This window comes from Pelecanus crispus, chromosome Z, assembly GCF_030463565.1.
Source record: "Pelecanus crispus isolate bPelCri1 chromosome Z, bPelCri1.pri, whole genome shotgun sequence".
Classification (NCBI taxonomy): Eukaryota; Metazoa; Chordata; class Aves; order Pelecaniformes; family Pelecanidae; genus Pelecanus; species Pelecanus crispus.
Genome location: NC_134676.1, coordinates 29,655,970 through 29,671,843, shown reverse-complemented (window position 1 = coordinate 29,671,843; position 15,874 = coordinate 29,655,970). Strand labels below are relative to the sequence as shown.

Genomic DNA, 15,874 nt, shown 5'->3' with positions numbered 1-15,874 from the left:
GGGAGGGGTGTGGGTTGGTTTGTTTTGGGTGGTTTTTTTTTTTTTCAATGCTGCTGTTGAAATGTGGCCAGCAGGAGCAGGGAGGTGATTGTTCCCCTGTACTCGGTGCTGGTGAGGCCGCACCTCGAATACTGTGTCCAGTTTTGGGCCCCTCACTACAAGAAAGACATTGAGGTGCTGGAGCGTGTTCAGAGAAGGGCAACAAGGCTGGTGAAGGGTCTGGAGCACAGGCCTTATGAGGAGTGGCTGAGGGAACTGGGGTTGTTTAGTCTGGAGAAGAGGAGGCTGAGGGGAGACCTTATGGCTCTCTACAACTCCCTGAAAGGACGTTGTAGTGAGGTGGGTGTTGGTCTCTTCTCCCAAGTATCTAGTGATAGGACGAGAGGAAATGGGCTCAAGCTGCGCCAGAGGAGGTTTAGACTGGAAACTAGGAAAAATTTCTTTACAGAAAGGGTAGTCAAGCATTGGAACAGGCTGCCCAGAGAGGTGGTGGAGTCCCCATCCCTGGAAGTGTTCAAAAAACGGGTAGATGTGGCCCTTCGGGATATGGTTTAGTCTAGTCTACCCTTGATTGGTTTAGGTGGGCTTGGTAGTGTAGGTTAATGGTTGGACTGGATGATCTTAAAGGTCTTTTCCAACCTAGACGATTCTATGATTCTATGTTCAAACACTTGACAGACAACCTGAAAATTTTCCATGTCATGATGTGTGTGTTGACCAAGGCTGGCAAAAATTGTTCATCCTCTGTCTTTGCTTTTAGTTTCCCATGTCTTTCTGTATCTGTTTTTCTATGTAGTGAACTGCTGAGAGTACAGGCTGATGTTGGTGGTGGACTGGGAACACAGCACTAGGGCTTCTAGGTGCAGCTACAGTGTACATTAAAGATAGTGGGCCATTTTTATCTTAAGTAAACAGCTTTTGTTATGGTTCCTACTACTTCAGTTAGCATATTGTAACTTGTGTACAGTAATGCTTTTCTCAGTGGGGGCTTCCTGCATATATATAACAGGGTTTACGGCAATATTTTTAAATTTTGTTCATCACAGTGTAAGAGTTGAATCCTTACATGTTCAATCAAAATAGATCGAGGTTATCTCAGTAATACCATTTTGAAAACATATGTTGGATGAATTTGAGGACTGTATACAGTTTTATGTTTAAACAGAAATGGGTAGTGTGGGGCATTTTGGGGTCTTGTTTTTTCCAAGATACTAACTGACCTGTTTTCTTGTCCCTCAGTGCCTTTGCTACTCTAGAAGAGGAGGCTTGTACAGAGCTTGTTCCTTATCTTGCATATATACTTGACACTTTGGTCTTTGCATTTAGTAAATACCAGCATAAAAACCTGCTCATTCTTTATGATGCCATAGGAACTCTGGCAGATTCTGTAGGACACCATCTAAATAAACCAGTGAGTATACCTTAAGTTCTGTAGACGAAGTCATCATAACTGAAAAACTGGTTCGGAGTTTTTTGTAGTATGCTTTACGTGTTATAAACTAGAAATGCTGGTATTCTGTGTAGGTTTCAAAAACACTAAGTATTAACAGATAAAATGCATAGACTGCATGTAATTTGCCTACTACACAAATACTCGCCATTTTGAATAAATGGTTGCCTGTGTCGTGGCTTGTGAAACATGCTTCCCATCATGATTTTTTTTCTTGTGCTCAGAATTTTTCAGCTCAGAAGAGATACATATATCAATATACATATGAAATAGGACTTTAGAGAAATTGGTGGAATGTGTGTTTTAATTTCTATTGATCACACTTTATTTTGTAACCACTTTCAGTGTAGCTAAGCTGCTCTCTGTGTCTCTTTCCAGTGTATTGGAGCACATCATCACTAGAAATTGCTGTATCAGCAAGTGAGACAGGCATTCATTTTATATGTAAAAACACAGAGTCCTTTGGACAAGCACAGATTACACATAGGCAAATATGGGGGGGGGCGTTAGTGTATGTGTATTAATTAATAGAACATGCATACATGTCACGTGTGCATGATGGTTATTCTTATGATGGTTATTGAAATTTGTTTTATTTCTCTGTAGTTCTTCATATGACGTAAACACACTAGAATAAAACAATCCGAGTTGTGTCCATGGCATTTTACTTGCCATCCAAGACCCTACACCATCAAAGGCCCTCTTTTTCAGTCTCTCTCTGGCCCTGGCCACCTTGACATTTGATGGTACCAGGAGGAAGCTAAATGGGACCTCTTGGTGATGGTGGGACTTTCTTCAGTGACTTAGAATTTTGTATCTTTGGACATAGTAGTAGCTGGCAGCATCTGTTGGCTCTTTAGATACCTTCTGAGAGCAACAGCACTATAGGGATATCTTGCTCAATGTCCTTGTGACTATGGCTCTGCAGTGGCATGGAAGATGCAACAGGTTTATACACAATGGGTAAATGCATCCTTCTGCAGGGATGGGAAATTACATCCATACATCATGGATGGTTAGTTGCTTGAGGAAGAAGTTTCAGTAACTTGGGGTATAGGGCTGTAGCATCAGGGCAATGGGAAATGGTTGAGAAAAGCAGGTGGCAGATGCATAGCCAGGCTGCATTGCTAGTAAAATCATTTTCCATAGGCCCTGAGGCAATCATATAGATTTGTAACAACCCAGGCAGCTATTAAACGTTGCTAGACTGAAACCAAACCTGGAGGAAAAGATTGACTCTCCAAAGATACTTATGTGCCTCAGCAAAAAACCTTAAGTTGCAAATTGTAAATTCTAATATTAAACTGCTTTTATGTATTGTAACAATGACTGAATTATGGTACCTCGGGTTGTTTGCTGAAGAAGTAGAATATATATCAATTCTTAATACATCCATTTCCTAGCTTTGAAATAAAACAGTATGCAGTGAAGTGTTTCAGCAGCTGATGCATTTTCATCCTAAACAGGAATATATTCAGATGCTAATGCCTCCATTAATCCAGAAGTGGAACATGTTGAAGGATGAAGATAAGGATCTCTTCCCTTTATTAGAGGTAAATGTTAAAATTTGAATATTTTTTAGCAACTTTTTTTAGGAATTACACATTCTACTAAAGGTGCTCCTACTAGGAAGTATGACTATAAAAGCTGACAGTGTTAGGTATTTCCTGCTATGGAGAAAATATTCTGACCTCTAGAAAAATTAGTTTCAAAACTCTTCGGTAATGTTAGAGCTTGTACATGGCCAAGATACTGAAGCTTAGTGTAAGTGCTGGCTGAATTATTGTAACTGGTTTTGTATGCACTTTCTTGGCTACCTCTAAGAAGATGCTGCTGCTGAGAAATTTTCTCAACTGGCATATATAGGAGAGAGTAACAACTTGCTGATAGCTGCCTTGGCTCAGCTAATTGGTACTGCCTTTCTAGATTGGATTACTTCATCAGTTACATGTGGGCCAGTATCTTTTAATTTACCTCTCCCAAGTAAAAGGCACTTTAGGGATGTGAGATACTGACTCTTCTCTCTCTTTTCTTTTTTTAATTCTAGTGCCTGTCGTCAGTTGCTACTGCCTTGCAATCTGGCTTCCTTCCATACTGTGAACCTGTGTACCAGCGTTGTGTGAATCTGGTGCAGAAGACCCTTACACAAGCCATGGTATTTTTCTATTGCTATTCCAATGTTTTCAGAATATCTCCTTAAACCAATATATTAAATATGTAAAGTTACAGGCTTGCAGGGAGATCTGTAGTATAACCATTTAATATCTAAATAAAGCTGCAGTTCTGAAACTTTTTTTTAATACATACCCCTGAGGAGATCTAATACTCATTTTGAAAATGTGTACTTGTTTATTGCAGTTGCATAATGCTCAGCCAGACCAATATGAGGCTCCAGATAAAGATTTCATGATTGTGGCTCTTGATTTACTCAGTGGTTTAGCTGAAGGACTTGGAGGCAACATTGAACAGCTAGTGGCTCGCAGCAATATCCTGACACTAATGTACCAATGCATGCAGGTGAGCTGAGTAACCTGTTTGATTCAAGGACTTTCTTAAGAGAATCAGAGACACTTCTAGAATTGTCATTTGTTTTCTTCTTTTTCTCTTCAGGATAAAATGCCTGAGGTGCGGCAGAGTTCTTTTGCATTGTTAGGTGATCTGACAAAGGCGTGTTTTCAGCATGTTAAGCCTTGCATTGGTATGTTTCTTTTACATATTAAACAATTAACTTGTTTTACAAACCGGTAAGAGGCTAGTTTAGCCATTTGTTAAGGTCCCTATTCTGTGGGTTGCCTTTTCATGGTGGCATAAGTTTTCATTTTCCTTTAACAGCAAGTGTCTGTAGTCTTTTCTCCTTCGAACTGTGTGTTTGAAAGGCATGTTCTTATTTTTGCAGACAGTGCAAAAGTTAATTTTTGTCCTTGATTTTTATAATCTAACTATTAAGCTACCTGTTGTGCTGCAATATAGCAGAACAGGTCTACTTAGACTTCAATTAGAATAGTTGCTTGCTTTGATGAATTCTTGAATTTATAGCCTTTTTTTCCCCTACTAGAATCTATTGTTACATAAAATTATATATAGATATACAAAAAGTAGAAAACTTAGCTAGAGGGTAGGTTTTGGCTTGGTTTTTTGCTTTGTTTTTAATTTCAGTAGGGAAGTAGCATCAGTTATACACTTATACACGATATTTGCTGTCTCTTCCCACAGATACTCTTGAGATACACTTAGCTTGCCAAATGAATGCTTGGATAGGCTTGGAATTTAATGTTTATTTGGCAGATGTTATACTCTATGTTTGTGACTAATTTTTTCTTAAAATTCAATCAAGGACATGATTGCCTTCTAGGCTTCATTGTTTTTTCAAGCATAGCTGAATACATACCTATCCAGGTGATTTGAGGGTTGTTCAACTGTGTTATAAAACTGCAAGTACTTGTAGAAGTGTTTTTTTTATTCTTCCCTCTTCCCCTCTCTTCCCCCACCCCAGCAAGGGAAGGGGAGAAAAAAGGTTTCTAGAGTTATATAAAGATAAATCCTATTAGAAACATTTTAAAATCATAATTTGAAAAGATTTGCATTGATCTTCTTAGGTTCTAAAATCCAGGTTAATCTGATATGTAGCAGAAATATAGCTCTTGTTAATTCATGTGTAACACTTTCTAAGCATTTAAATACGCTTACCTCATTTTTTAAAAAAAAAAAATTTTCCCACCGTGAACTTACCAGTAATGGGACAAGATGGTTGTGTTGTGTGATGAGATTTTAAAATGTTGTTCTTTCTAGCTGATTTCATGCCCATTTTGGGAACCAACCTGAACCCTGAATTCATTTCTGTGTGTAACAATGCCACCTGGGCAATTGGAGAAATCTCCATCCAGATGGGTAAGATTTATTTTTTTTTTTCTTTGAATCTTTGCACATGTAGCATGGTTTGTCTGGGTGTTTTGGGGGGGGTTATTTTAGTGATACTTTCATGTTAGAATTTAAATTACATTTGAGATTCTTGTCCTCGTTAGTAAGTTCAATGTATCAGATCTATTTAGATTATGTATATTAATGGTCACTTTCTTCTGAATCTTTTTTTTTCTTTGGCTGTTTCAGGTATAGAGATGCAGCCTTATATTCCAATGGTGTTGCACCAGCTTGTAGAAATAATTAACAGACCCAACACACCAAAGACGTTGTTAGAGAACACAGGTACCCAAAAACTGACCCATACATGGTAAAGGGAATTAGAGATTTTTTTATAATGATTTAAAATTTGCATAGGGGAACCACACCAGAACTGATTTTATTGCTATGTATTTGGCTTTTATAAGCAAAAGCAACTCTGTTTTGCAGAAGCTCTTACAAGTCTCAGTCTTGCAGCAAACCATGTATCATATATCTAGATTCTTAAAGTTATTGCTTTCTCACTTTTATAACATTTTTTTTATTTATCATCTGTTTAATTAAGTATTCTTCCAGTTTTATTTATGTATTGAATATGACAAATGTATGCAGTAACACTTAAAGACTTAGTTCACACTGATTTTAATATATGCATGTCCTTACATGTGTACTGTATATATATGTCTAGTGTTCGAAACAAATGTAATTGGCGTATATAAAACAAATAATGAACTCTTTGAATTTACAAAAAATGCACTCCTTTTTTTTTTTTAAGATAAACTTGTAATAACATGCACAAAAATCTAGATCTGTGATGGCAGTTTTACCACAACATAACTGAAATTATGTATAACTTCTATTACCTGGTCACTTAATAACAAATTTCTGAAAAGAGTTCTAATAATGGCATGCATGTTTTATGTTCTGGCCCACAGCTTTGCCTTCCAAATTGGGAGCAATCCCCAAATGCCTTACTGAATCAGAATTTCTGAGGCTTGTTTCTTTTGCATTTATAGAGGGCACGTTCTGGTATGAAGAGCACCTTCCATACTTCAGCAAAACTTTATTAATAATTTGACAGGTTTCTGGCTTACTGTTTTACTAACTGAGGGTCTTTTTGGTTTTTTTTCCTGCTTGAAAACTAACTGTCTTTTCAGAAAATGACTGTTTAGTCATTATACCTGACATGATTGAAAATTATGCAAATTCAGTGCTACGGTTATATTTTTTGAGCTAAGCAAGAGAAAAATTGGAGAGAGATTTTCAATGCATATTTTTCCTCCAGTATTCTTTAAACTTAAAAGCTGCACTTTCTCTACTCCCCTCCCCATCCCCCCATTTAGTATGGAAGGTGAACTTGAAGGAAAAATTACCTAGTTGTCTGGTGTATTATAGGCACTGCTTTTTGAAGATAATTTTGGAGCAAATACCTACTTGTGAAATATGACATGGAATGGTATAGAAATATAAATTTTCTTTCCCCCTGCCTTTTTCCTCTGCACTGATGGATGTGCAATACCTGTAACTGAGAGGCATCCAGTACTTAAATGTTTGCTTCCATCATTGTTAGAGAATTTCTGGAAGCATCCAAACACTGACTTGACTTTTTTTTTTTTTTTTTTTTTAATTCTCTTAATGGTTACTTTAAATGTGGATGCATAACGCAAATAAATGTTGAATGTGGTGTACTTATTATAAGTTTGTTGTGGGATATCGTGCTGCATGCCACTAGTATGTGCAAGAATATTACTGTTTTCTGCTTTAGCTTGCTATGTAATGAGCTATGGAAACATGAGACCACGTTAAGTAAAAGTAATTGCATAGAAAATAACCAGTACGTGCCAAAAAGTTGAGCTTTGACAGAGATTACTGTTACTTGTACAGACTGTAGCTGTAAGAACTTACAGAAAAAACTTAAAAGTGTATTTTCATTTGAAAGTAGCACTTCAAATGCAATTTTATAAGTTAGGTCTGCCTAAAATTTTAAACACTGCACACTGAAATTGAGTAACATCAGGGCAAAACAGTACACTACCAGTGGGCTGCAGCTTTCATGGAATGAGTACGTTTCAAACTGCTAATATATCCTACACCAAACTTTTATTGGAGAAAGCATCATCTGCTTTATTGCATGTTTCATGAAACTGTTGGCAAATGCCTGTTAATTAGAGTGTTGCATAGTATGTCCCTTGAACATAGGTTTCCTTTCTCTGCTTCATATAAATCTGCTGGATTTTAGTATTATTCATGTATTTTGCTTCAAGTAATCCTGATACATTATTCCCCCTCCCCCCCCCCCCCTTTTTTTCTAAAGATTAATCTTTCGTGAGTTGAGCAAACACCATTAAAACACATTTGCATGATGATATTTTCTTCAGTCTATCCCTTGGAACAAAGGACCAAACTACCTAATCATCTGATGAAGCAATTTTGCTTTTCATGTGTCCTTATACCTTGGTATCAGAAGTCAGATTCTTATATGACTTGTATGAGGAAGCCTTTAGTGAACAGGAGAAATATTGGGATTAAAGATTTAATCTGCAGTCACTTTAAATTAAATTCTCTACTAGATTGTGAAGAAAACAAATATTTTGTGCTCTTTGAGAAGTGTTTCATCTATTTAGCATTTTTAGATAGACTACAATATTTTCCATGTAAAAGTATTTATAAATGTATTTTTACTGATAGAGTAGATATATTAAAATCTTGAATTCTAAATATTGAAAAAAATAAAATGTTTAGAATACTTGATACTAAAACTGAAAATGGTTAATTCCTTTTTAACAAGAGTATACATAATAGTACATTTGAACAAAAACTTTGAAATATATGGTAGGTAAATTTACTGTAAGAGATTACTCTGAAGAGGGCAGAATGACTGCTTATATCAGAAAGCCTTTGGATTTTAAATTGTGTTTTTGGTGTTCTCTCATTTACTTCTTCAGTTTTTCTTTTACCCTGGAGAGTATACCATATATGTTGCTGCCTCTTATTTAGGGGGTGGTAATAAACAGCACTGGTGAAATCTTATGTTTATTATCATACACAGATTCTGTTGGTTTCTGTTTCTGAGTTATTTGTTGTTTTTTCTTTATTTTTTCTCCTCCCCCCTCATTTGCTCATGTCTTGGTTGGCGTTTGGTGGTGTATAACCGTGATTGCGTTACCTTAGCAATAACAATTGGTCGTCTTGGTTACGTTTGTCCTCAAGAGGTGGCCCCCATGCTACAGCAGTTTATAAGACCCTGGTGTGTATTATTCAATCTTTTTTTTTAATTCATTTTTCTTCACTCTCTTTCTTTCTTCTCTCTATCTCACTTTTAGATATATTTTCAGTTGGTTACAAAATCTCAATCCTTAATCATTGCCAACCATGTGACTAATCTTGTCCTATCAGGTTTGTGAGTTTTTAGTAGCACCGTCATGTATTCTTTATGTTGTGGCTAACGACTAATTTATGCATGGGATAAGATTGTCACATGCTTGCTGTGTTAAAGCTTGACTATGAAGGAGCATTTTAAAATCCACCAGAATGATAATACAATGCATGCAAATACTGTAAAATTTAAACCGTGCATTACTTTACTTAAAATTCAGTCTGAGGCTTGAATTGCTGTAAGGAATATATGTTTATAGATTTGTTATGTATAAAATAGCTTGCTTGCTGCTGTAAAAGTTAAATAACTGTTCTGTAAGTGGTATCTGACATAATTCATACTGTGATAGTATTATATGTTCCGCTTCTAATAATGATAGTTTCTATAAATATTTCAGATACATGTTTCTTTTGTATTTAATGGAATACAGGTCACACTTTCTAACTGTATATAGTGCAACAGGAGAACAAGATTCTGGAGATGATGCCTAATGGGAATATGCCAGTAAAGACTGTGGGCAACAAGTGTTTTTCTAACTGTTCAAGATAGTGTTTCCGATCGTCTTATCAGTGTGACTTATTCCATCAAATACTGTCATCTAGTTCTGACTTGATTGAAAAAAAAGTAATTGAGTTAGCTAAGTTTTGCTCTCCAACTTGCTAGGTGCACCTCTCTGCGAAACATAAGAGACAATGAGGAAAAGGATTCAGCATTCCGTGGGATATGTACCATGATCTCGGTCAACCCCAGTGGAGTAGTCCAAGTAAGATACATGAATAGATCTTACTTTCTTTACTCATGTGAAATTTAGTGAAAGCTGTATATGGAATATGAAGAAGTTTAGCTTGACGTGATTCTCTGCAGTACATGATGTAGCTTTATCTTGAGGTCAAGGAGGCCAAAATGTTTATATTAAGACTCTACCATGTTTTGAAATTTTCAGTTCATTTCACTTATGCTTTATTCTGTACTTAGCACTTCCCTCTTCTGCTCTTCATGTGTTCTTTCACATAGCTTAAGGGGAGGAGATAATTAAGGACTGTTTTCATTATCCCATCTCTCCTTCTCTGTAGTTATTATCCTCAGTTCCTACCCAAAACCATGTGTATTACCAACTTAATGATTAAAGACTGGTGTTTTAATGGTGTAGTAGGAGGTTATGCATGACAGGAGATGAACTAAGTATAGGGATTTTGGGGTTGCTTTTGTTTTGTACCTGTATGACAAACATTCTGTGTGTCCCAGAAGAAACTTCTGGGTATGCTTAAAGAAATACAACAGCTTTTTTCCCCAACTGGAAGTGTGTGAGAGAGAGAGTGTTGCAACTGTCGTCTTGAGTTTGTTGCTTGTTATTAAGGTGATTGGTTCTTGAATTTGGTATGTGTACTGAAAGAATTAACGTTAGACAAGTGTGGTGTGGAGGAGAGATTTGGCGTTTTTTTAACTGTGGTTTTATTTAATTGAAAACCTGATTAAACAAAGCTATTCCTACACTCAGCTATTTCTATTTCTGAACACTTAGGTGTACAATAACTTACTGTTATTGTCTGAATTAACTGGAAAATAAATACAGAAAAACAATAGCAGTTGTGAATTAGGATCAAAGACCTGTGTATTTCATAGGGTGAACATCAAGCGTTGTTTTCAGACCTATAAATTGAGGTTTCTAACCTATGTGATTGTTTAATCTTGTAGGACTTTATTTTTTTTTGTGATGCTGTTGCATCGTGGATTAGCCCAAAAGATGATCTCCGAGACATGTTCTGTAAGGTAATGTTTCTAATATAACAGTATATCCTAATGGCAGTTGGTTTGGATGCTCTGTTTTTTTCTTGCTTTCTATGTCCACTGTTAGCACTTACTATATTTGCGGTTGTGGAGGCTTAAAGGTCATAAATTTTCAGACAAAACAACATAAAAATCCTGACTTTTTTTTCAACCTGTATTTTCTTATATGCATTTGGTTTATTCCAAACTTTATTAACAGTATTGAAAAGTTCGCTTGAGATCTTACTTGAAGGGATAATTGTCCTCAAAGAGCTTTTCATAATGTCCAGCCTACTATGTTTTGCCTGCATTTGGAAGAACAGGGAGAGTTCATACCACATTTAAGATTTTTTTTCTAAAAAATTAGTTTTGTATGGTTCAAGACTTTTTTGCCATTTATTTTGGAGAAATATCTAGAAAATCGCAAATGAAAAATATTCCATGGTATCCTGATCTGTTTGTCTTACTCCTGCCGAAAATAAGTTTTCAGGATTGCTTAATCATCCTGAGAATCCCTCCTGGATGAGCAAGTTTCAAGAAACTAAAGTACAGTTTACATAAGAATACATACCTAGACAAAGTGTCAATAGAATTTAAGTAAAAGAACTGTTTGCCTTGTGTAAAATAGGTAAAAACCCCCACCCATAATGTGATATATTGTGTTTTGGCAGTAGTGTCTTAGATAAAAAAAAAAAACAAACCAAAAAAACCCAACAACTTTCAGTTTTGTGAACAGATGCTGTTACTGTTCAGTAGTGTGGCTGCCCTCATAAGTTGTAAAGTGAAATCTCTGTTTTTTGAAAGAATGTATGTCAAAAGTTCATGATAATCCTCTTAAAGCAAAAATGGAGTATATTCTTGAGTATTTACTAGGATCATGGGTCAGCACTGGCACTTTTTCTTCAAGTAATGCCATGTGTGAGCATCAGAACAGAAGCTAGAACTTTTGTATCCCATCTTTAACAGTAAAGACAGAAATCTCACTGTCCTAGTTAGCCTCTCAGATAACCGTTCTCCTTTGAAGGAACATCAGGTCGAGGAAATGCACAGCTATGAGTATTGTAGCCTTAGCAGAAGAGAACAGCAAATACTTACCAGCTTAAAAGAAGGTCCAGGATGCTGTCTGTGATGATTGTCCAAAGCAGTCTCACTGTGTATTTCTGCACTGAATACTTGCTTCAGTAAGTTAGGTTCCTCTTTTTCAGATTCTTTCCAAGTTATCCATGTGGGATCTAATGCATTCAAACTAGACACAATGGTTGTTGGTCACTTGGCATAAGGACATCCTTGCTTTTTCAAGTGTATTCTTTTGTGCTTTTTGCCATACAAGAAAGGAGCCAAAGATTTCTTCAAGTGATGGCATGCACTTTTTTTAGATTACTTCCTCATGAATACATGATTGCTGTAGTCCAGTTAGATGTTTTTCCAACAATAATTATGCCTTTCAGGAACAATGGAAAAAAAATGGATTGTCCAGTGTTTCTTCTTTTGTTCTGTTTTGGTTTGTTTTTTAGCACTAGAGCTGAGAGAGAAAATACCATTTCCAAGAGCATGGGTAGATGAGCTGCCAGTGTTGAAATCTGACACATAACCTAAGAATTTTATCACTTTTTATAAAAACAAAGTATCTGAAGACTGTAGCTGAAGCTCACTTCCTAAAACTCACCTGGAAGATGACTTAAAAAGTGTTCCTTTTGTCATACCTGAACATTCTTAGATTTTCAGTAGTTTCTTGGTAGCTGGCTAATCTGACTCTTTGGGTTAGGAAAGAGACATTAGCCTGCTTGTGGATGGTCTCTTTCAGGGAGAAAAGCAGTAAGTTAACTGGCGACGCTGTAATGTCATTACTGCTACATCCTGTTTAAGAACATCTCTACTTGAAAGTGTTGTGTTGCGGGTAAACTCAGTACCATGAGCTATAACTTTAACATTGCCTTTTCCGTGAGAATGTGTTGACGACAGACTGTTCCACAGTTCAGTAACCTTGAACTTAAAAAGAAAAACAAAACTTTAGACTCTCTTGGCATAATTTTCTATGATGAGGAGCCATTTCATCTGCTTTTGTTCTTTCTGTTTGCCTTTTAACCCGCTGTTTTCACAACCAACATACTAACACCTTTTTGATCGTATCATTTAATTTGCATAGTTTTCAGTTAATTTATTACATTGCAAGGTCCAGACTGAAACCTATAGATTTGGTTTTTTTCTCTTCCACTGGCTTTTGACTGCCACTGACTGTGGATCCCTGTTCTTTCAAAATACAAAAGATTTTAACAGCTTCCTTTTTAGTGAATGTTGTCTTGCAGGTCCCATGGAAAAAACAGAGGTCTCACAGCATGCTTTTGTATTTGTGCTAGAAATTGACAGACAGGCATTCATTCTGTCAAATGCTGGCTGCAGTTTTGGCTCAGCTTTCTTCCCACAACATATTACACATTTGAAAAAGAAATGTGAATACAGTAATCTTAACATACAGAAACTGTGTCAACTGATAAAATGTTTAGTATTCTGAAATGGCTTAACTCAAGGTTGTAAATCACCTTACTCATTAAAAATACATATAGATATGTATACACCAATTTGTGTGGGTGGCTATATTCTATATATCACCCTTGAAAGAAAAAACATTTCAGTTAAGAAAGACATTACTAGACTTCCTTTTGTTTCTCAGTAGCATTTCAATATTAAATTTGAGAATTCAAATGGACAGATGTACAATCCAGCAGTTTGTGGCTTACTGCATATGTTGCTAGTAAATAATGATCATGTATCTACTGTTTAGTGATTATCTTGACTTCCCCCCTCTCATTTGTAGATTCTTCATGGATTTAAAAATCAAGTTGGGGATGAGAATTGGAGGCGTTTCTCTGACCAGTTTCCTCTTCCCTTAAAAGAGCGCCTTGCAGCTTACTATGGAGTTTAACCTCATGCACTGTAGCTGCAGTCCCATAATTAGAGGTAAGCATATAAATCTTCATTACTAAACAGTTGTGTAACCTACTTCCTCCCTGTTTGCGTTATAAAGAATTATATATGCATTATAATTAACTCATCACACTAGAATTTTTCAGATATGCTGGATGAGATAACTTTCCTTCCTATAAGAAGAAAAAAAAACGGATGATAGCATACCTAAATGATGGTAGCTGTAGGAAAAGCAGTTGTCTGACTCTGTTATTTTATTTTCACAGAGAGAGACAAAGAAAGAAAAAGTGAGTGTATGATACACACAATATAAGATGTATCAAGATAAGGTTGGATGTCTAGGTATAACAAAGTGCTGGTTCAGGCTTAATAAGCGAAGTGGTGAATGTGATCCTTAAGCCATCTAAAGGCACAGGCTCCCTTATGTCTTTAAATTAGCAGATGGCAGATGTGGTCCAAGCAGCGGTATTCCTCTGGGATAGGAAAGCAAGTTTGTTAACATATTGTAGCCATGGGAAGTCCAATATACTCCTAACCACATACTAGATGATCTTTGCACTGAGTAACAGATGTTACGCTAATCTATAACTCTACTGTAACTGTAGAGCTTGATGTTTTGGGGGGGCTGATATGTTTATTATTGCCATGTTCCGTTTTGTGCATCAATTCAGAATTGTTATAGTTCTGTGTGGAGAATGACTCAACTTCAGCAAAGAACACTGATAGTGCATTCTAGAATAGTTATATTATTATACCACCTTGCTTTGTATGCTGTCTGTGCACACTGTATAAAACAAATTTCCTATGTGTGAAGTAGTGTGATACTGTGAAGAGATTATTATACTACTCAGAAAGAGGGTGAATTAAGAATTTTTTTACTGAAATTATGAGAGTGAATCATTCAATTCTGTTTTATTGATAAATGGACAACTATTTAAAAGATAGCCTAAGATTTTTTCAAAGTCAGTGACGTAAGAAATCCTGTTTGATTTACATGTTTTATCTGAACAATATATTAAAAATAAACCAGTTTCAAACATTTACATATTTATCAGTGAGGGCATTTTAGTTCTAACATAAGGGTCAGAAGAGGAATCCAAAGGATAAAATCCACCATTGTTCTCAATTTGAACTGAGGAGACACTATGGCTGTCTTGTTTAATCCACCTAAAAGTGAAGTGGTTAGATCACTAGCAATATGTTTAATATTCTTTCTCAATGTCATAACTACCTCATAATTTTGTGCTAAAAATTGAAAAGCTTGTTAGAATATGTAGGACTGCTTTTATCTTAAATCTAAGCTTAGCCACAATAGTGGAACTGTCCGTGTAGCTTTAAAACATACACTGTTGTTTCATGAATAATAATTTACCTGATACAAATGGGCTCTTTTCTTAAACAGACTTAAAAGGGAAAACCTAGGCATAAATTTGTTTTTAAGTTAAAGGTTGGCACCTGCTGCTTAAAAACGGCAAAAAAGCTCTTTGTTTATGCACAGATCTGTCAGTTAAGGTTCAAGGTAAGATTTAACTATACTTTTATCTTTTTCTTTTCCAGGTCCTTCAGTCTGGGAGACTATGAGGGAGCCTCTGCACCCAGGGAAAATGTTACCCTTTACTGGGGGGAAGGGTAAACCAGTAGGGAATACAGTACAATCCCAACCCTACTGGGAGGGGCGGGAGGGAGGTGTTGCCGTCACTGTATTAAGTCGATGTTGGGAAATGTTTTAACATCTGGAGCCTTTGTGGGTGGAAATCTGTCTCCTATTACAACTCTGCACTGGATGTGAAGAAGAAAAAAAAAAAAAAAAAAAAAGAATCTAGTCACAAAACAGCACATTCTGGAATATTGTGGGGAATTGTACCAAAATAAGAACCATATAATTGAACCATAGGGATACGTAAAGAGGAAAACTATTTTGCGCACAATAAAGGAAACCTAAGAATGGGGGTCACAAACAGTAAAAGGCTTTCTTTTTGTTTTATGTTTTTTTTAAGTAAGGGTTTTCTACATTATTTCATCCTGCTTGATGGGATTCCTAGGTATTTGCATGTTAATGAAGAATGCAGCTTGTGTCTGTATTAGGAGCAGGCACTTGCAGTGTACAATATAGAAACCCCATCGTAAATTAATAAAGGTTAACTTGGACAAAATGAAGCAATCTGCAAGCTGCCAAATGAGTCACTCCTTTTATTTTTGGGGTAAGGGGAGGGACATTTCAAAGGAAAGACTGAAATCTTAATTTTTACATTAAAAAAAGAATGAAAGTAGTGGATATGATTTGATTATTGTACTTCATTAGATTTAATTTCTAGAGTAAGGCATTATTCTTAACTTGAAGTTTAAGGTTCAGGCATGCGTTCTGGCTCATAGTGATCAGAAGTAATTTAAATTAGTGGGAAAGTAGCATGCTTGCATCACATAGAGTGAAATTGGTATACATTTACCTATGTTGCGCC

General features: G+C 36.1%; 1 protein-coding gene across 3 annotated transcripts in view; it reads left to right on the top strand.

Annotated features, from left to right (window-relative positions):
• The window catches only part of TNPO1 (transportin 1), a 60,879-nt gene extending 45,307 nt beyond the window's left edge, over positions 1-15,572 (top strand). Inside the window, exons 13-24 of one of the 3 annotated variants that reach the window (XM_075725912.1) lie at positions 1,240-1,411; positions 2,917-3,003; positions 3,498-3,605; positions 3,809-3,967; positions 4,061-4,148; positions 5,240-5,338; positions 5,558-5,653; positions 8,519-8,594; positions 9,387-9,486; positions 10,419-10,493; positions 13,306-13,448; positions 14,973-15,572. In XM_075725912.1, coding sequence (XP_075582027.1) covers positions 1,240-1,411; positions 2,917-3,003; positions 3,498-3,605; positions 3,809-3,967; positions 4,061-4,148; positions 5,240-5,338; positions 5,558-5,653; positions 8,519-8,594; positions 9,387-9,486; positions 10,419-10,493; positions 13,306-13,413 — 1,168 coding nt within the window. In that variant the 3' untranslated portion in view covers positions 13,414-13,448; positions 14,973-15,572. Of the gene's footprint in view, positions 1-1,239; positions 1,412-2,916; positions 3,004-3,497; positions 3,606-3,808; positions 3,968-4,060; positions 4,149-5,239; positions 5,339-5,557; positions 5,679-8,518; positions 8,595-9,386; positions 9,487-10,418; positions 10,494-13,305; positions 13,449-14,972 lie in introns of those variants that run through there. The other 2 variants (XM_075725910.1, XM_075725911.1) reach the window with 2 other exon arrangements.
• Positions 15,573-15,874: the final 302 nt, after the last annotated feature.